General features: G+C 35.6%; 4 protein-coding genes across 4 annotated transcripts; 2 read left to right on the forward strand and 2 right to left on the reverse strand.

The window, feature by feature from the left end:
• Window positions 1-251: 251 nt before the first annotated feature.
• Window positions 252-10,072, reverse strand: LOC133312624 (uncharacterized). Its single transcript, XM_061513860.1, has 7 exons — window positions 9,353-10,072; window positions 8,917-9,105; window positions 8,701-8,792; window positions 7,081-7,140; window positions 6,901-6,970; window positions 1,975-2,178; window positions 252-1,086 (listed from the first exon to the last, which is right to left on the reverse strand). The coding sequence occupies exons 1-7, from the start codon at window positions 10,070-10,072 to the stop codon at window positions 682-684; spliced, it is 1,740 nt and encodes a 579-aa protein (XP_061369844.1). The 3' UTR covers window positions 252-681.
• A 1,165-nt stretch (window positions 10,073-11,237) lies between these two features.
• LOC133312602 (AT-hook motif nuclear-localized protein 16-like) lies at window positions 11,238-12,362 on the forward strand. The gene has a single exon (XM_061513825.1). The coding sequence runs from the start codon at window positions 11,588-11,590 to the stop codon at window positions 12,347-12,349; it is 762 nt and encodes a 253-aa protein (XP_061369809.1). The 5' UTR covers window positions 11,238-11,587; the 3' UTR covers window positions 12,350-12,362.
• A 67-nt stretch (window positions 12,363-12,429) lies between these two features.
• Window positions 12,430-14,739, reverse strand: LOC133312601 (pentatricopeptide repeat-containing protein At2g42920, chloroplastic). Its single transcript, XM_061513824.1, has one exon. The coding sequence runs from the start codon at window positions 14,693-14,695 to the stop codon at window positions 13,067-13,069; it is 1,629 nt and encodes a 542-aa protein (XP_061369808.1). The 5' UTR covers window positions 14,696-14,739; the 3' UTR covers window positions 12,430-13,066.
• A 3,291-nt stretch (window positions 14,740-18,030) lies between these two features.
• On the forward strand, window positions 18,031-21,523 carry LOC133312594 (PLASMODESMATA CALLOSE-BINDING PROTEIN 5-like). The gene is made up of 4 exons (XM_061513818.1): window positions 18,031-18,091; window positions 19,141-19,641; window positions 21,215-21,245; window positions 21,326-21,523. The coding sequence occupies exons 1-4, from the start codon at window positions 18,031-18,033 to the stop codon at window positions 21,495-21,497; spliced, it is 765 nt and encodes a 254-aa protein (XP_061369802.1). The 3' UTR covers window positions 21,498-21,523.
• The last annotated feature ends 608 nt before the right edge of the window (window positions 21,524-22,131 follow it).

A 22,131-nucleotide genomic window follows, 5' to 3' on the forward strand; every position in this document is an offset into this window, starting at 1 on the left:
TGCCATAGATGGTAAATATGTATATGTTGCAGACAAAGTATTTCTACTGCGGAGGCAGAAATACTTTTGCCATAATATATATTAACAAAATTTGATTTTCATGTTTTTTTCCCTGATAAGGAGAAAATTATACTCAGTGGAAGTTTTAAATTTAAATTTAATGACTACTAATATCAAAGTGTACCCCTGAATTTCATATGGCTACATTACGTGGAACAAGAACCCCTTGGGAAATATCATGGTCTATAAGTTATAGAGGATAAGGTAAGTTTACTACATCTGCTCTTCCTTGGTGATATTGTAATGCAGTAGATGGTCGATTAAGACTTTGAAGGGCAACGGTAACTCATGAAATACCATGTTGTCGTTTCTTCTTTTCTTTTCTTTTTTTTTAGGATTGCCTAGAATTGTTCCTTCAATAATACAAATATTAATTGATATTACCAAACAAAAAGGGGCATTATAGATTCATTCGTTCTCATGTTCATCTAATCAATGAAAAATTATATCTCAAACAGATTTCAAGAGACGAATCATTTCTCAGATAGACCTCGGAAAATTTAATTTTAACTAGTAAGTAGTAACCGGCGTCACCTAATAGGCTAATAACAGAGATACAGAATGATGATATTATCCGCGAAAGTCTTAACATGTAGAACCATACAACAGCACTACAAATATCTATAGACTGAACAACTTTGACAGCCTGAAACGATGATATGCACCATTTGGTGGCCTAACTGCTGCAGTTTGAGGAACGTCCTTGTTAGGCACCGTTTTTCGTACTTGCGCATGAGTTTCTGCTTCGTGTTGAAACATCCTGACCAGCTCTTGAAGCTCTAATTTTCTCACTGCAACATTTTCTTCAATAATAGGTTTTTTCAGCCCAAGATAAACCAATCCAATTCCAATTAGCACTGCTCCTAACACACAGAGCATCACAGAGAATAGAAGAAACGCATAAGGAGCTCCTTCAGATCCGGGTATTCCATCCACATTTATGCCAAATAGTCCAGTGATGATGGAGAGAATAAGGCCACAACCCCCAAACACTCCTAAGTTATGTGAAACCGTGAGGCTTCTGTCCTAAAATAAATAGAAAGGAGTGTGAGGCCATGCAAAGATCAACACATCTGAAGTGACATCACATCCACAGAACAGAATGCACGTGTATGTGATCTCCAGTGTCACATTATTCTTCTATGGTTCAATCATGACTGGCAAGCATAACATATACCTGTATTAAAATATTATGACAAAACTGGACTCAAATCTTTTGTTTCCTCTCCTTGTTCTTAATCTTGTCCCCCAATAAAATACTGTCAACTAAGCAAAATATTACATCTCTGTTTTGAATTTGTCCCCTCCTCTCTATCTTAGTTGGCAGTATTTTATTAGGGGAGATGAAGAAGGGATAAAAGGATTTTAATTTGACCAAGCTTGGGCTTGGTTGGTGTCTTTTGGTGTCACAAAGATCTAAACCTTAACCTTAAAAATAGGAAGTTATGGTTAGAGGGTGATTAATTGACATTACAAACTCCCTGTTCTCTCTCTATATTCTAGATAGAATAAATATCAAATGAATAATTGGATTGACACGCACATGAATATACAAGTATACACTCACACACACACACTTCTATTGTAATACTGTAAAGTTTTAGTTTGCATTTTGAATGCTACAGTTGTAATAAAGCCAACTAAGTAAATATATTGCAAGTACTATTTTTAAACTTTATTTTTTTGAATAAATCTGTATTTTAGTCCTCCAAAGATACAGAGGCCAATCCAAGTGAACTACCATTTTTCCCTTGTTGGGGAAAAAATTAAAATAAATCAGGTACCAGAAAGAGTTGCACACTTATACTAGCAACTGTGTGAAACTTAGGTATATATATAAATGAATTTAATAAAGCACTTGTGGCTTACTAGTATAAAGATTATAGTTCAATAGTTGGTAAAGATTACAAAAACCTGCAACCATGCACGGACTGCACTTTGCATGACATCTTGGATTGTGAATAAGCGACCTCGAACTGCTTCTTGCTCCTCAATCATTTCTCTTGTACTCTTTATTACTCCTTGCAGCAATGCTTTTGTTGCATTTCCTCTCAATTGTTGAAGAAGTTCAAAAACAATTTCTTGTCGTGCATGGAGTGACCATTTCACTCTTATAACCTGTTAGGTCATAGAAAAGGTAAAGATGTAAAGGGACAACCTGGTCCTACCAAGCTCCTGCTCTACGCAGGGTCTAGGGAAGGATCAGACCCATTGTGTGGGTATAAAATAGGTAGCAGTACCTTGCATTAGCAAGAGACTGTTTACATGGTTCGAATTGTGACCTCCAGGTCACATGGAGACAACCCTAATAGTTGTGCTAAGGCTCTCCATAAAAGGGGCAAACCTTGATGCACAAGACTCTCCAACTTGCATGGGTGGGGATGAAGGTCGATTGTATGCAATCTTACCCTTGCTTTTTTCCATACTCGAACCCGTGACCTTCCGGTCACGGAAAGTAATCTTACCGCTGCTCTAAGGCTCTCAATAAAAGAGATAAAAGTACAACTATAAAATTTGTATGTACACAATCTACATAATTACTTATGAACCAACCAAAAATTAGATTATTACTTATATAATAGTAGACGATTTAAAATGCCTATAGAAGTCCGATCATTCAAATTTTGTGATATGTAAAGTTTTACTCTTTACAACATTTCTTATTTATTTAACAAGGTACATATATTGTGACAAGAGAAGTAATAAAATTTTAAAACAAACCATTTATTTCCCATACATTATAGTAACTCCTTTCTTCAAATTAAAAGAAAGAAAAGCATATTGAAAAGACACCAACATTTTTTACTTACATAGTCAAGCATTATGAAGTAACAGACAATCCAGCCTTAAAACTTCAAACAATACTTAGTCATTAACTGCTAAATCAATTGCTCAGATGTACACTTCTACTATACATGGATTAACCCACCCACCCCCAGTTTAGCTGTTTTAATAAAATCAGTGTCACGGAAGCAACCACACTTAAAACATCTGAGATCTTCATGATATGGCTCAATGCTTCCAAAGATTTTCAAATTGCATGATGGTTACATTAAATATCTATAATGCCCCCTGCTATTCATAACCATTCTCTTCTTTTCTTTCATCTATTTTCTGGCACTTCATGCTACAAACAATTTAATGGAGGAAGAAAAAGCTTCAGGTACTCTTATTGCAACTTATTCAAATCATTTCTTGTAGGCTCAGAAAAGGGAGTAAAATAAACACGGCAGGGGGCAGTAGAATAATTTCTCAATTCTCAACACAACAATATGAGCTAAGCACTCAAAAGTATAATAACCATCACTAGTAGTTGTGGATTTAATTTTGAAGAATAATTAGAAGTAAAAGAAATAAAGTCACTTTTGGTGAAAGAGGAGTTAAAATGACAGTTAAGTGGTAAAAATGCGGGTAAACAAAGTTATCCAAAAAGTGAAAGTAAATATAGAAAAGTGACTAGAAAAATATTCTAGTCTTTTGGGTGAAGTTTGGTAATAAATGGAGGTGCATAGATAGATAAGCTTATACCCACTAGTAAAATAAACTCACTTGAGTGAGTAGTGAGTCACTGTTTCCCCATTCTTCTTCGTCGTCGGACAGAGAGCAAAATGAGAGAAATGGAGGTTTTGAATAAAAACCTTCCAAAATTCGTAGAAGAGAGCTAGAGACCTCCAAATCACTCCGTTCCAAAGCCAAACTTGTGAGAAATTTCGAGAGGAATCCATTGGTACCAGTATTTCTGGGTGGGTTTCACTGTAGAGAGAGATCTTCATCATCTAAGATTTCGAATTTCATGGATAATGGTGATTTTGATGGAGCTTGAGGCCATGGGAGCTTAGATACTCATATCTCCTTTGTTTTAGAGTGCATTGTGGTAAGAAATTTCCTTCCTTTTCATGTTTTTATGAAGATTGAATTTATGGTTTCATTTTGAAAATTTGGTTTGATTGAGCATGTTAGAGCTTGATTCAAGTTTAGCTCATGTTGAGAAAAGTGTTTAGATGAGAATTTTAACGGTGAAAATGTATCTGAAAAATTAAAGATACCATATTTTTGAATAGTGTTGTATACGTGAATAGTGACGTATACATGAATAGTATTGTAGAGATGAACGGTACCGTAGTACCGTATATATATGAATTAATGAATCTTGGATTAGAGGGGTGTGATAAGCTTGAATTTGATGGACTAAAGCATTGGAATCATGAAGTTGGCATGAATTCCTTTACGTGCCTCTTAGCCATTTACAAAGGAAGTATGTGCTATGAGTTACTGTTTTACAAATCGAGCATACTTTTATGCGTGGAATAATATTCTAAGGTGTATGGACCTTCGCTTTGGTGAAATAAAAAAGAAAATAAGGTAGCTCCTTTGTATGACCTTAAAATGAGTTTTAGCCATTTTCAAAGGAGGTATATGTTCGGAGATATTATTTCGCAAAGTGAGAACACTTATATGCGTAAAATAATTTATATAGGTGGCTAAGCTTGGGTTTAGGCACTAGGCAAAGAGAAATCTTATAGCTCCATTGTAATGGGCATTCTGCCTTAAGTTGGGACTATCCTAAGACTAAGTGAATGTTTGAAATTTTGTGGGGATTTATTGAACAAAGAACCACCCACTCATGACTTAATATGATTTAAGTAAAAAGAAAATAAACAATAAAGTGTGTGTCTTGTATATTTACATGGCATTATATCATTTTATTGAGTTTTGTGTTGAATTCCTTCTCTAGGTGTACCTACTGTGAACGTTTGGATTCTCGTGGAGCATGATAAGTAGCTTGCTCTTCAAGTAAGCAAACTGTAAAGCTCCAAGAGGTAAGCTCTATGTTTATGGGGTTCGCTCCTACTTTGTGTTCCGCCATAGTGTACGGACTGTGGTCAGGTTGTATGATATGTATGAGATATATGATATAGATGCATTCATATAGAGCTATATGATAATATGATATGTTTTGTTTTGATGTATTTGCTTTGATATGTGTTAATATGATATGTTTTGTTATGATATGACTTCTGTAATATGATTTCTGTAACAATATCTGGCCATTGATTGTATTGTACCCGGATGTTCGCTTTGGGGTCCTCCCTCGGGACTGATGGTGTACGCCTCTGATATGTTCTGGTTCCGCTTTGGGGTCCTCCCTCGGGAACACGTGCGTTGATTTCCGCTTGGGGTCCTCCCTTGGGAATGACTGCGTACGCCTCTGATATGTTCTGGTTCCGCTTTGGGGTCCTCCCTCGGGAACACGTGCGTTGATTTCCGCTTGGGGTCCTCCCTTGGGAATGACTGCGTACGCCTCTGATATGTTCTGGTTCCGCTTTGGGGTCCTCCCTCGGGAACACGTGCGTTGATTTCCGCTTGGGGTCCTCCCTTGGGAATGACTGCGTACGCCTCTGATATGTTCTGGTTCCGCTTTGGGGTCCTCCCTCGGGAACACGTGCGTTGATTTCCGCTTGGGGTCCTCCCTTGGGAATGACTGCGTACGCCTCTGATATGTTCTGGTTCCGCTTTGGGGTCCTCCCTCGGGAACACGTGCGTTGATTTCCGCTTGGGGTCCTCCCTTGGGAACACGTGCGTTGATTTCCGCTTGGGGTCCTCCCTTGGGAATATCTGCGTACGTTTCTGATAAGATATGTGTATATGTTTTGTTTAGTTATGATATTTGATTATATGACATGTTTTATGGGATATGTATGATGATTTTGTAAATGATATTTGTTACATACGTTGATTTCCACTTGGGGTCATCCCTTGGGAACGATTGCGTACGTCTCTGATATAACACGTTTTGTTCTGATGTGAGTATTGTGATGATTTTTGTAAAAGATATTTGTTACGTGCGTTGATTTTCGCTTGGGGTCATCCCTTGGGAATGACTGCGTTTGTCTTTGATAAGATATGTATATATGCTTTGTTCAGTTATTATAATTGCTTATATGATGTTTTGTATATTATGTATCTGACTGTCATGCAGGAAGTGAGCCCAGGGTATGGAGGGTTTTCCATAAACCTGGAGTTTACTAGAGATTCGTCTCTAACCCCGTTTGGGGATATGATTTCAGGAACACAGTGAATTGAAGAGCCTCATGGGACCAGGACACTAACTGTGGCTAGAGGTACTAGTATGAGGATGTGGAGTTTTGGGTGGTCGGATGCTACTATTTGTTTTAGACGTATTTTTGGAAAAGATGTATTGTTGCATAGTGTTCATATTCGATACATGTACATTTATGTATTCAGGCATGAAGATATGACTATGTAGTATTCAGTTAGGTTATGTATTGGATTGCATGCTATTAGATTTGTGGCACGGAGCCAAGTTGAGCATGCGCCCATAGATGGGTATCTGAGTATATTTGCATGACTGGTACTTCTGGAAATATATATTGTTTAAACTGTCTATCAGGAACTCTTGAGAGTGGGATTGGAAAATCCCCAGTTGTCCGATTTACAGAGGTTACTCTGTCCGATTTTCGTCTTCGTAAAATAAGAATTAAATTAGAAGAAGTATGCAATGCGATATGTCATGTGAAAAAGGATTAAAGAAAAAGAAAAAGTTAGTTCGTATTTTCGTAAGTTAAGTCTTCCGCTGTTTCTGTTAAGTATCACATGCATGTTAATTGAACCGGCTCGAGGCTGGGGATGTTACAAAAAGCATGTTGTTAATTAATACAACAATTAAGAAACACATAGCAACGGCCAAATAGAGTTTTAGCCCCTTTGAATATAAAACTCCTACGCATAATCAGCAAAAATACAATTTACAAAACTATTAAGTTTATAGCAGATTCTCTACCAATACAGTATTAGTCATTCTGCAATCTGCATAATTACCTGGCTTGATAATCTTCTTATTTCTTGGTTCAATATTATAGTGAACAGATGCAAATCCTCATGGTTCCTCCTATTAGGAAGGGAAAAAACAGAGTGTATCCAAGTTATAAATGAAAAATATAAAATGACCCACCTAAGTTGCACTTCTCATATATAATGGTCCAAAGCACATGCAATCACCTGTTCATAAACATCAATTCAACCTCATCTGCAGCCCCAAAGACGTATTTACGAAACAACCTATGATATCAAATGCATTAGTAATAAATAATAATGATGACAATGCACATTAAATAGTGATCCCAACTAAGTATGATTTTAGATCACAATAAAAAGTAAAAAAAATAAAAAAAAAAAAAATTCATAAAGATTGGATACTTCTATATAATCATCAAGAAAGCTGATTAATATTGCCTACGACAATATCACCATCAGATTTTATAAACAGGAAATTAATCAGTTCGAGAATATAATTTTAACTATGAAATAAAGATAAAGGAGGGAAAAAAGAGTTAAGGTGAAATTATGACCAAATTCAGACTAAATATATCAAATGTAAATAAAAGAAAACAGGTCCATAAATTAGTACTGGAGCTAAAGCCATGAGGCTCATTACCCAGTATGATGCCCAAAATAGCAGGATCTATGAGGGAAATTCTAACTTTCTGGAGTTCCAAGAACTAAAGTTCAGCTTTGTGATTGAATCAGTGAACACTTATGACAGAAGTAAGAAAGAAGAAAAAAAGGGGGAATTCTATCTATCTCTGCTCAATGCTTTTCTTTGTATTCTTTCCATGGCAAGTAATGGTTCTCTTAAACCTAGTTTCGCGCTCTATTCATGCCTTTTCAGAGGGCAATGTGCCTTTCAATAAAAATAACTGGCTTTCTTATTATTATTTTTTATTGGATAGAAGTAAAAAAGTTTAAGAATCTATAAATCTACAATCTACAAGACTAATTTTTGAAGTTGTACCAATATGATGAAGGCTTATAGTATTCATAATCTTCATTCTTTTCTTCCATGAAGAGCATGGAAAATTCATTAACTGACTATCATAGAGCAAGAATTTCCACTTCACATGCAACATGGTGGCTTGCATAACGCCACTTGGTAAGTTTGCTTTTAGCATATATGCACCTAACTGTCAACTAAGAAAAGGAATAGCCAACTATAAACAGCAGTTGAAACTGCAGTTGCAACACTCTCAGACAACCAAAATGAACCTAAACCATCTTTCGAATTTCACCTCTTCATACATTTCGTCTTAATGTTCTGTCCACCAGATTCCTATATGTTTCCCCTTATAAAAATCTAAAAAACACGTAGATAAAGCAGTTCCATATATTCTCCCAGATTTGACACGCATTGGTACATTCAACTATTCATTAAAAAATACTTTGTTTCTCCATTCCTTGTGTAATTCAATCATATCTAACCGTATACCTACATATATCTGCTTGCATTTGAGATAGCATCTGCATGGCAGATTTAATTTCAAGAATAGCCTTCTACATTTTACCTTAATAAAAAGTTTTGTCTAGAGCAGCACCCTTTGCTTAACAATTTATTTACTCACAGTTCAGGTGTAAATTTAATTACCCCGTTTCCAAGAGATTCAATTAATATTATTATTCAAGTAATATTATTATCATTATGTCTATCTTTTATATGAAGGTCATATATAGAAATACCAGTGGAAAAAACAAAAGTAAAATACTAATTAAATGGCAAAGAGTAAAATTAACAGCCAAACCAATGAAAAATTTCTGTGTTGGTAACAAGATATAAATAATATTAACCTATCATCCCATCGTGCAAGACGGCAAGCTAGGTGTGCTACAACCTCATGAATGCAGCGTGGTATGTTAGTACCTCCAGCAGCCAGCAGTTCCTGCATTAATTACAAAATTGTACACCTAAAAAACATTGTTGAAGACAATTAAGGATACAAATAATAAAAGAATTATGCTTCAGGCAAAATAACTGTCTGGTTTACGAGGAGGAAAAATACTAACCTGTACTTCTACAATACCTAACACATTGACGTTTGATGCAGAGCCCTTAACATGCAAAACTGTCACCAAAAAGTTTTGTGCCTGCCACGCTCGTAATACAATGGGAATGTCATCTTCCTCAGCAAATGGATCACCAGCAGACTGACCAAGAAGTTCAAATAGTAATCCACCAGCAACTCGAACAGGGACCTGCAAAAATAAAAATTAAAAGCTTATTTTGTAAATTTGAATGCTTTTGCATATCTATACATGGAATCATTGATTTCGCAGAAAGAAGTGCAGCAACCAATAAGGTAATCGGGAAGGACACAAGCAACCACAATATGTTCTCGAAGACACCTATTTGCAAAATGGTAATAGCAAATTGGAATATTCTCAATAAAAAAAAATTAGCAAATTTCACTCTCGAATAGAACTAGTTCATTTTATCATTTACCTCATATAGAAGGTGTTTCATTCGATCACTTATTAATCTACTTTCGTCTTGCAAAGCGATGCTAATAGCAGGATGTAACCAGTGAGAACTACCAAGCCATGTAGTAATAAATGGATGAGAAGCATCCAAATGACACCACCAGGTTGGCCCCACTGGCCGTTCCCAGTAAGGAGTTGCTACATCTGCAACAGGAACATCATTTTCATCATCTGTGAAATCATGTGGCCGTGAGGCCCATCCAGCATCACTATGCACTGCCTGGACAAGTTCAGAAATTCTAGCCCAACCAACTGGTCTCCAGTAACTTCTTGGAAGGCCCTCTTTGCCATAGAATTGTGGTGACTGGTAATCCTGGCAACAGTAGTGATTATCATCTAAATCATCAAGATCCCCAACTCCAGATTCAACTGGCAAAGATGCTTCATGAAAGCTGTTTCTACTAGGCTTTCTAGTTCCTAAGGATTTCTTTTGATTGCTTTGAAATCCCTTCTTCTTGTTCACCTCTCCAACTGGTGGTGCTGACTGTATCTTCCTAGATCCACGGACGAACTCAAAAGCACAAATAAGTCCATCAGTCCAAAGTTCCCCGGCATGCATGGAGGAAGAATGGATTCTCTGATGGCCCTGCTTCTTCGTTTCATTGCTAAGCGAAGCAGAATAATCCCCATCCACAGCTTGCATATCGCACTCAAGTAAAGGAACTAGAGCCTCAACTACCATTGATGAGAGAGAGTCAAATACTAATTAAAAAGCCATAATCACTGCACCATCACAAGAAAGAACGATGTACACTTGAGCATAATGATTCTATCACACACAACAAAATCTAAGAAACTAGCCAAAATCAGTATCAATCACAATGTTACCGTAACTGAACCTGTTCCACATTATTATTACTTCAATTTCAACGGAAAATACAAACGGAGAATGATCAAATTGACATGCAAGACAAATGAGTAAGTGAGTCTCAATTTTCAGCAACACATTATTTGTAATTTGGTTCGAATTTTGTTGAGCAATTAAAAATGGGAGAAGAGGAAGTCATACCAGAGGAGAAGACTAGGGTTGAGTTCGGTGAGCAAAGAATGCATTCGAGAATGGTAAAAAGGAAATGAACCGAACGCATTTAGAAGAAGAACCGCAAAGCAATTATGATTGTCCGCACGTGGTGGTGGATTTGTGAGACACCGAATGCCACTGCCGCTTGGTGCAATTCATGCAGATTTATATTTTTGAAAAAGCTTATTATAAATTAAGCTTTCCCTTTTTTAATATTTTTAATAAAATAATCAGTAGCATTTGTTTTTAATAATATTATTTCTACATTAAAATGATACTTGTATATCAAAATTTGCATACTAGCGATTTATGATTGGATAAGAATAAGACCCCTGATATTTGGATATTGCACCGTCAATCGAATTCTATTCGGAGTTAACCAGAATTTTATATGTTAAATGGTGAGAAATTAATGTAAAAATTCTGATGCACATATACTGACATTGTTTTTAGGCGAATATGAATTCCTTTGTTAATGAGTTTATGAGGGATTTTATGAGTTTGTTTATATTGATTTGATTTATCTTCTTCGCTAGCTAATCTTATTTTATGAATTCTGATGTACATATACCAACCATTATACTTCTTCACATGCTGCACACTTTTAAGCTTTGCTATTATTTATTCACTCTGCTTACTAGATTTTATTGTCATTCTTCTGACCAACATGGTGGCTTTTCTCCATGGGGTTATGAGGTTCAGTCAAGATCTTTGTTTACTCCAGGGAGCACACAGTATAGTTTCCCATTGGAACAAACAATAGCAATAAATACCATTCTTCTCATATTGCAAACATACATGCCATTCTATATTACATTCACCGGAGGGGGGGTCCCTAAAACTGAAGTATCCTTATAATTTGAGAAAGATGGTGTAGTAGGTGGCTAAGAATGGGAAGTAAAGTGTAATAATTATATGCCAATCAGATATCGGTTGGGGAAGGCAAAATTGACATGAGGCAAAGTTAGTCAGAGTTAGGCAGAGAGTAATACAAAAAACAAATATTTACTGTGGGGTTGGTATTACTTAACTCCATCCTAAAAGACAATCATTCTTTTGGGGTCCTATAAAATTTTATTGTCATAAAGCAGCTACTTAAGCTTCAATGTAGCAGAAGATAGCGATTTGCTCTTTGTTACTGCACATTTGAACATTAGCAATATCCCAAACTACCTTATGTTTGGTGAAATGGATCAAAAGCAAGAGCAAGAAGAGGGGAACACCAAAATGTCTGGCTTTGATGTTACTCTAATATCTCCCAAAGTTCCAAAAGCAGTTTCACCAGTATCTTCTGCAGCAGATGGTGAAACCTTAAGGCGACCTCGTGGCAGGCCAGCTGGCTCTAAGAACAAACCTAAGCCACCAATAATTGTGACAAGGGATAGTGCTAATGCACTCAAGGCTCATGCCATGGAAGTTAGCTCTGGCTGTGATGTGAATGAAAGTTTGTTGAACTTTGCAAGGAGAAAGCAACGTGGCCTTTGCATACTTAATGGTACTGGCTGTGTAACAAATGTAACATTGCGCCAACCAGCCTCATCTGGTGCCATTGTTACCCTTCATGGTCGATTTGAGATTCTCTCATTGCTGGGGTCAATCCTTCCTCCACCAGCACCACCAGGGATCACTGGTCTTACAATTTACTTAGCAGGTGCTCAAGGGCAAGTTGTTGGAGGTGGTGTTGTTGGTGCTTTGATTGCTTCTGGCCCTGTTGTTATCATGGCTGCATCATTCATGCATGCTACTTTTGATCGTCTTCCATTGGAAGATGATGAACTTGCTGCTGCTGTAATGCAGAATCAGCATTACCAAAATGGACGCACCCATCATCTTGATATCCCTGACTTATATGCAGTGCCACAGAACCTGCTCATGAATGCTACAATGCCCCCGGAGATATACTCCTGGGCACCCGGGAGGAACTTGTCCAAAACCTGAAACTTTAGCATACTATTTGTTACTAGTTGTCTCGCATCCACACAATACACTATAGTGTGGCTATTATGTGGCCAGGTTCTTGTACTAGAAGGGGTCTTCGAATGTTGACATTGTTGCTAAAACAACATGATATGCTTATTCTACTGTATTAATAGTTGGTTTAACAAATTAATGAGAGTTATGATTTTAAATACATTAAGATCTACTTTTCAGAGTTCAATATCGTATATGCAGTCTTTCCACTTAGAATGTCAAAGCAAAACGTGCATGCAATGAAGCTGAGATTCCTTCAGCAGGCCTATTGGTAAGTATCCACATGATAGTGCAATGAGTAAAATATAAAACATCAATTACGAGTCACCACATGTTTTCTAATTAATTACTAAGATGACTGGCATATTTCGGGAAGACATACTACAACAATAAAAGACCGGGGGGGTTGGAGCGGAAAGAGAGGAGAGAAATTTGAACTTCATGCCATGGCTATCTTTCCATTTTCATGATGTCCTTTTACTTCTGGCACTTTATTTTTCTTAATAAATCTATAAATCCCAGTAAATCTAAATGCTTTTATTTAACTGTATTGACAAGGAAATTGGATATTTGGTCGCATTATGTGATTCTCATCTATTATAACTCTTCTCTATTTTACAGCTACTTCCTCTATATATACAGATTGATTTTTAAATTTCACTAGTTCTATCATTTCAGAGATAATCAATCTTTAAGTGCAAAACTAGAGTCATTCAGTAAAGAGTAAATCTCTCGAGTTTTAGGATGTAGCCTCCCCCCAGCTAGGAACTCATGAACCTCTCCGTATAGTTCAATTGAACTGCATCCTGGTTCTTTCTCTGTCAAGCTTTCCTTCATCAAAAGCCTGTGCTCCATTGCCTCTTCAAATTGGTTGGATGCAGCCTGAACATTAGACATGAGTACATAACCACTGGCATCACTTGGATTTAACTCACAAACTCTTTGGGCAGCCCGTTTTGCAATCTGTACATTCCCTTGCTTCCTACAAGATGAGAGCAAAGATCCCCATATAATAGCATCTGGCTGTATAGGCATACCCTTTATTAGTTCTTCTGCTTCTTCCAGGAGTGCAGCTTGACCAAGCACTTCAACCATGCAAGTGTAGTGTTTTATTGATGGTTCAATCTCATACTTATTCATCATTGATGCAAAATAGTCCCTTGCTTTATCTATTGCTGCCAAATGTTTACAAGCAGTTAAAACTCCAATGAAACTTACACGGTCTGGCTTTAATTTTGAAGACTCAAGCTTAGAGAAGAACTCAATTGCCTCTCTTTCATGACCATTCATGGCTAGCCCTATAATAATGGAGTTCCAACATGATAATCCTCTTGTGGGGGATGCCTCAAACACTTCAATAGCATTTTCAATAGATCCACACTTGCAATACATGTCAATTATTGCTGTGAGAACAATGACATTCAACTCAAAATGATTCCTTTTAATATAATCATGAACCCATTCCCCATGTTGAAGTGCTCCCAAGTGAGCACAAGCATTTAACAAACTCACCATTGTAAATTCACTTGGCTCAACCCCTTCTTCTTGCATCTTGCGGAAAAGCTCTAATGCCTGCATTAGCCTCCCATTCCTAACATACCCACTAATCATAGAATTCCAAGTAATTGCAGTTCTTGTTGGCATGTTATCAAACAACCTCCTAGATTCATCAATTTCCCCACATTTAGCAAGACCCATAATCACTGAATTACAAGCCACCACATCAAGTTCCATGTGCTCATCAAACACTCTTCTAGCTTCACTCAATAGCCCACTATTAGCATACATGTATATGATAGTATTACGAATAAAGTGGTCCCTTTCAAGACCCAATTTTACAACCCTCCCATGAAGCTGAGTTCCATCATGACCAGCACCCAATTGAGCATAAGCTTTGAAAACCGAAGGGTAAGTCAACCGTTGGGGTTCAACTGCAGAATACAACATATCAACAAAGAGTGATATTGCAAATTGTGGGGTTGAGCTCCGGGAAAAGCCTCTGATAATGGTGTTCCAAGAATAAAGATTTGGGTTTGGCATTCGGGTGAACACCACGTAAGCATAGTTAATGTTACCAGATGAAGAGGCACAGAAGGTGAGGACACGGCTAGCAGCAATGGGGTCAAGAGCAAGACCAGTTTTGATGATGTGAGCATAAATCTTTTGGAAGTCTGTCATGGTGGTACAGTGTTTTTGGAGCATGGTGAGACATGGGTGATCAGAGATAAACTTGGAGATGGAGGGTGGTGTTGATGGAGAAAGTGAAGAACAAAGCGTTGACATAGCTTGTGGTCCTTGGTGAGAACAAGACATTAGAAAACATTGAAGCAGATGAGGAATCTGCAAGAGTCACGGAGTAACTGTTGATAACTGTTTATCAACAACCTATACGTAACGAGTGGTCTTCCCTTCTCTTTCCTTGGATAATGTAACAAAAACAATGAAAAACATTATTTTTTTATTATTATTATTTTTTATTTTTATTTTTTTAGTATAACAGATATCCCTATTCAACTTCTTGGGATACTTTGTCTTCAGGACCTGTAGGCTAGTCACTGAAACAGCAGCGAGGAAGGATGAGATTAATTCTCTATTTAAGGAGAAAGACATTTACTTGAGAGTTTAAACCCTTAACTTAATCAAACTCTTGAAAATTCAATTGCTAATTGAACTAGCTTGTGTTTTTATTATTATTATTATTATTATTATTTTAGTGAGATACCATTTGCATCATAAGAGCATGAGAGATGTCGTAATTCAAAAAAAAAAAAAGAGCATGAGAGATGTCTGTGAGGGCTCCGTTAAGGTTATCATTAATTCTATTCTTTCTATCCTTGACATAAATTATTATTTTTCTTTCTTGTGATTTGGGATTTTTTGATTTAAACACCTCTAATAAAGTTACAATTCTTACTACTCCGTATAAATTCCACATAATAAATTTTTTAAAATATTTATAAATGTAATGGATGATTTTTTTAAAAAATAAAAACAATTAAAATAAGTGAAAATTATAAAGAATAAGATTTTAATTTACCGTTATTTTTGTTATTTATCCAAAGCGTACAGCGCACTGCTGTCGTACTTGTCGCTAATCGGATTCACACGTGACCGCCTAACATTGTTTGACGTACATAAACACTATTTAACAAGAATGTTTATTTTTTAGAATATATTTTCCTTTATAACCTCTTATAACTAATATCTTAACCGTTGATTTCCGTCAATCAACGGTTAAGATTTATTGTGAATAATAAATCTTCCTCTTAATAATTCACAATAAATCTTAACCGTTGATTGACGGAAATCAACGGTTAAGATATTAGTTGTAAGAGATTATAAAGAAAAATAAGTTATAAGTATAATTTTTCTCTTATTTGTAATTAATTGTATCTGTATAATTTAATTGTTTGTGTTTGTGAATGAGAATATAGCAAGTAAAAATGTCACATCGCACAAATTTTATCTGTATTGGTGTTTATGGAAAATTTGTTCGTTCTCACGTTAAAATTTTATATTATCTTATGTAAAAATTTTGGTGGTTATTATCTTTAAAAAAAAAAAAAAGTCTTGTATAGCAAATTGATTAGGCCCTTGAATTTTTCTAAATTTTAAATATATGGATATTATCATAAACTGAATGTAAAAATTATATTTTTAAAAATTGAGATTCCCGACTAAAAAAAAATTCCTCCTGTACCAAACGCCCCCGTATGGTCAAATTGCATTTATCTAAACATGCCTTTCATCCTCTTATACAGTTACTATTAAGATTCATACTGATACATGAAATGCTGCTTAGACAACAATGCTACTTGTCACAAATGCATATTCTTTTTGGTGGGTGAGTTGGGGAGCCCAGAAACAGGTGTTGCCAGTTTTGAAAGATAGAGAGATACAGAAATTTCTCAAAGGAAATCCTGGGTCTTGTGATAGGTGTGAAAGATTATTTATATATGAGAATGGAACATGGCCACCAATAAATATAAATTATAATTATAGTTCTCTCTATAAATTCACTAACAATAGTATAATATATTTGGAGTAACGTTTAAGAAGTGCCTTTATTTAGAACTATAAGGGGCCCCTGATCATAATATATCTTTCTAATCCAATTGATCTAAAGTGTAGATTAGGGTGGCGGCATAGAGCTATGGAAGGTGACCTTTGGCCCATTAGTCTCTGAATTTTCACTATGTCAAATCAATTTGGTTTATAATCAGATGCTGATGGTCACATGGTCCACCCACATGAACGGCTATAATTTCTCCAAATTATAATTGCAAACAAAAGCTAAGCATAAGAGTCTATGGATGCTAATATTGTTAGCTGACATAAATTTGGATTCTACACATCTCTTGCTTTCTCATTTCTCTTTTTGCCCCGTTTGAAAACTGCTTTTGAAGTTACAGCTACATTAATTTGACCTTTAATTTATGATAATCCCAACCAAGATGCACAAGCCACAAATTACTCCTCTATAAGTGGCAAATCACTTTTACTAAAGTAGTGTGAAATTGCAAATAATCTTGGCAAGTTCTTCTACTAGGTATGACATTATCCAAGCCAGTTGTTCTATGACTTCGTCACAATTAGCTCACTTCAAGTTTGACTTATATGCTGATAAACAACAGTGACATAAGACATGAGTTGAGTTGGGTTGGGCTGGAACATTATGACCACCGTTCTTTACAACAAACATGGAATCAGTTAAAGTGAAAATTTAGAAAAAGATGATTGTACAATCAAATACCAGTAATAAGTAATGACCCTTTTGCTCCTTCACATAAAAGTCATAGTCAAATAACAACCCAACCACATCACACCTTGATTGAAAACAAAAATATCCCAACTACAAAGATGTTGGGAAGAAAAAATAGAAGAGAATAGGAACAAAAGAATAACACAATTTATATATACAAGATCTATTAGGGAAGAATATTGAATACAATGTCTCTTTGTTCTCCCTTTTGCAAATAAGCCACTTGCAGTTTGAATTTTTACATAATTCAAGACACCACAACAATATATTTGAATAGTATCTTGTCCAGATAATATTGTTGGTCAATTATCAAGCAGGGTATGAGGTAGTAACACATTGCAGGATATTTTATATTTAGAGATTTATATCTTGCTAAGAATAAAGGAGAAAAAATGGAAAAGAAAAGAAAAAGAAGAGAATAGAAGAAGAAGAAGAAGTCATATTCAACAAGAAAAAGAGAAGAATAGAAAAGGGAAAGGTAAAATGTACACATCAGCGCCATCATTACAATCATCACTGACCAGCCCACACACCGGACCTATATTCCAAACAATTCTTCCTTTACTTTGTTTTCAACCTTGTTCCTCACCTTTTCCCTCCTTTTTCTCCTTCTCTTGCTTCATGTTTGCTTTCTGAAATCCTTTCCTTTGTCTCTCAGGACCGCATATAGTCTATCACTACCAATATATAAACTTTTAGTTGCATGGTTAGCCCACAAAAAACCTTCCCTTTTTTCTCTTGATCATTCACCATCTCATAGTTTATGATATCTTCCATTCTCTTTCATTGATTTAAAGGAAGAACTACTATTACTGGGTAACCACATACATTGAAGAAGTAAGAAAGGAGAAGATAGTTCCAAAGAAGAAGAAGAAGAAGATTAAAGATGGAAAGGAGAGTAAATTACTATGTAATATTTCTCCTACTGGGTCAATTCCTCTGTTCAGGTAATTCCTTTCTCTAGTTTATTTGTGGTTCTTCTATCTTTCCCCTCCTTTTTTTTTTGTGCGGTTTAGCTCCTTCACTTCTTTTCTGATATGGGTAGCTCAGTTGCTTCTGGTTGAAGATATTGTATCTTAATTCTCACTATCTTTGTTTACCATTTTTTCTTCTGTTTTCTGTTGCTTCCCTTTGTATTCTTTATCTTTTGCATGTATTCTTTTCTCTTTAACTAGTATTCTTTTGGACCCCTTGAATATGTTTTGAATTCTGAAACAACGAAATGCTTTTCCTTCTCTTAAGTTTGGCATTTCAGTAGCTTTATTCTCTTTTAATTCTTTAGTCCAACTAGAATGGACATACATGTTGGATTGAATGGGTGCAATCCACTTTTTTCAATTTCATTTGTCCATATTGGGTTCTTTCTGTTGGAATATAGTTTACCTTTTCTGTCCACAATTTTATTTTTATTCTTTTATGGATAATAATTCTCCTAGCTCAAAATCTTGTCTCTTCTATTGTTCGGTGAAATATTTCACTTGCCTTACCTGGCTATTTAACCAGTTCATTCAAGCAATTGTAGAGTCATAGTGCCATACCATAGAGAATTTTGAACAAGTCCTTTTCTTGCTCATGTTTCTGGGGTTTCACATAGAGCAGTTGGATCCAACCTTTCTCCAGTTCCACCGTTTCTTGAAAAGATAAAAGGGCCCAAGTGCTTTGACTCATATATGGGATCTCAATATATAGGATACCCTACCTGTCTGTTGTTGTCCATCTAGATGCACTATTTCAAGCTGTTGGCTTTTGAAACAATGGGAAGGTCTAAGGGCCTAATATAATAATAGTTAATTTGAATAAAAATTTCTAAACTTTTCTAATGAATAGCAAAACAGTTTTCAGTTTCATGCCACATTGAATGTTATAAGCACAAATTTGAATCCAGCTATCTCTTTTTTGGGTCCCCCCCTTAAAAAGGGTTAAATTTGATTTCTCTCTTCACATGCTTTAGACAGAGAACAGAACAAAAGTAATTAAGTTGTCCTTTCAAAAACAGGTTCTAGTAGGACAGAAAAGGAAGCACTTGGACATGTGAATGTACTAGGGCATGAAGGGAAACAAGAATTCACTACACCAATTTCTACAACCAAAAAGGATATTACCACTCCCATCACTACAATTCCCAACTTAGTTCCCCCCACTCCCACCATTTCAACACCTCCATTCCTGAATCCTAATTCCAATCCAGACACAGTCTCTCCAGCTTCCACATTCCCAGTAACCACTCCAACCACAGTGAATTCCCCAATGTCTTCAGGTGCAAGCTGGTGTATTGCAAGCCCAACTGCCTCACAGACTTCTTTACAAGTTGCATTGGACTATGCCTGTGGCTATGGTGGTGCTGATTGTTCAGCAGTTCAACCTGGTGGAAGCTGTTACAACCCAAATTCTATCCGTGATCATGCTTCTTATGCCTTCAATAAGTATTATCAAAAGAACCCTGTTCCAAATAGCTGCAATTTTGGGGGAACTGCTGTCATCACTAGCACTAACCCAAGTAAGGCTTTTCTTGTTATAATTCTTACTTCAACTTTTTTCAGTAATGTTGCATGCAATTTGAAGCAAATCCAAAAGTATGGCCATGTTGTTGGGTAGATTGAGAATTAAAATAGAAATTATTGGTTGAAGTTTTGCATATGATTTTGATGGCTTTGTATCTTGGGGATATAGGAGCTACAATAGTGTCACCTGAGTGATATAAAGAAGGGTTTTATTAATTTCATGCAACATAAGAAAAGCTTTTTTATGTCACAGAGTTAGTCATGTGTGGGACCCACTCACTTATGAAAAAAAAAAAATAACACGAAAATCAATGTATGTGTAGGAGAAAAAATACTCTCCTACAACATAATAGTATATTTTTCAAGTAAAAAAATACTTTTTTCTTTTTCTACTTAGCTGGAAGCCGCATCTCAAAAGTCTCCTTTATCTTATTAGCACAGATATGTAGAAGTTTTTCTGTTCATCACAAATTTTTCATAAATTTTGCATAAATAACTGAGATGAATATATATTTAGATATTCCCTCTTGAATTCAAAATGTAGTAACAGCAATATTCTGTACGAAATTGTTGAATTAGATTGTTTCAGGATGTTTGGTAGATGGATTTTTTTAGGATTGCTAGAATGTGGAAGTGGGTATGGAATTATACCATGTTTGGTAGAAGTTTAAGAAAAATAATACCAGGTAACCATTTTCCCCATTAATCGTGAAATCTGTGTAAAAACATGTCAAAATCACTATTTGGAAATGCCACTTTAGAGAGGTGGTATATGCAGATGCCCATCTAAATGAAAAAATTGGCACTATTAGTGAGACGGAAATGCCCCTCACTTTTGTGTAATTGAATCGACAGTGTATCTTTCAAAGACCAATTGAATCATTTAATTTTTAACGCATTCTAAATATTTATATATGAATATTCATGCTGATATATTTTCCCTCTAATAATCCCGTAATTTAATAATTTAATCATAGAAGATAACGAAAGAATAGGCTTTGACAACATGTGGTATTTTTAAGTTGCTTAGGCTAACAAGAGAAAGAGGACACATGTGAATGCCAAAATTACCATCTTCTATTAGACAATAGTGTCTGCTACAAGGGTTATTTTGTAATTTGAAGTTATTTTTCTATCTATATTTTATCTCAAACCAAACATAGACTTTATAATTCTTACCTAATTTGCTCTGTAAATTTTTTCTAACCAAACAACTTTTTTTACATTTTTCTACTAAACTCATTTTCCAACCATTTCCCTATCAATTACATTTCCCTAGTATTCAAAAAAAAAATTCTCAACCAAACGCCCCCTAAGGGCTTATCTAGTCTCATATTACAGGAGAGAAGAAATCTACACATAATGATGGAACCCACTTCCTAAAAAAAAAAATGTCATACGGTTATCGAAGAATGTGTAGGAAGAAAACTTATCACATGAGAATAGCTTTTCCCATTGTTTAAATAGTATTACTCTAGTTATTGTTATTTTTTATTGGGATCATCTACTTATGTTATTTTATTTATGGTTGTTGAGAACCTTTGATGAATGTATATATGTGTTTTGCAGGTACTGGGACATGTCAATATCCATCCACAAGGTGACCTTCATGACCCCATATAAGCTTTTCATTTGTGTTAATAGAAAAATCTCATATCAATTTGGTGTCAAAAATTGCAGTACTAGTTCATCGGTCTTGAACACAACAAACTCAATTGGTGCCAACGTTTTTGGCTCAGTGCCCGTGCCCACGAACCCATCTCCCTCTGCTGCAGCTGACACATCAAATAGCTTTGCAGATATTTGTGTAATTCTATGGCTAATATCAATTTTGGAAAATAATTATCTCTAAAATGGATGCGAGTAATATATTGCTGCTACCACCAAAAAGTTTTTGCCCCTTTTTACGGGTTTTTTTGGGAGACTGAAAAGCATATATAGCTACAAGACCATCAACAGGACATACATGGTAGAAACACTTTGTAGAAAGAAAAGGCAATCTAAGATGATAGACATTTGTAGAGATTTATACCGTACATACTTTTTTTGCCCTTTGTGTTTCGTTTTTTTTTTCTTCTGTATGATTAGAACTTAGAAAAAAATCATATATATTTGAAGTTTCCTTTATCTCTCTAATTATATAAATTAGGATCAAATTTATTGTCTGAAACTCTAAAGTCAAGTTTATTCTTAACAAATGGATGGAATTGATATGCAGAATCTTATTAGTCTAAATGACAAATTCATAACTAATGTGATAGTAATACGAAGAAGAAAACTAAGAAGAAAGAATCTAACATTTCACAGGTCCCCGCTCCTTCTGTGCCATGTTGCTTTGTATTCATAATAATAATTGAAATTGATTTTAATGGATCACTCTCATAAATTCACACACATTCAACAGCATGAATAGCAGGAAGAGGATAAGCATGAGTCTCATTTCATCCTCCCACCACTCATTACCTTTTTGAGGCACTACACAAACA

The sequence above is a fragment of the Gastrolobium bilobum genome, unplaced genomic scaffold (assembly GCF_033153095.1).
Source record: "Gastrolobium bilobum isolate Gb01-03AN ecotype WA unplaced genomic scaffold, APGP_CSIRO_Gbil_v1 utg5259, whole genome shotgun sequence".
Lineage (NCBI taxonomy): Eukaryota > Viridiplantae > Streptophyta > Magnoliopsida > Fabales > Fabaceae > Gastrolobium > Gastrolobium bilobum.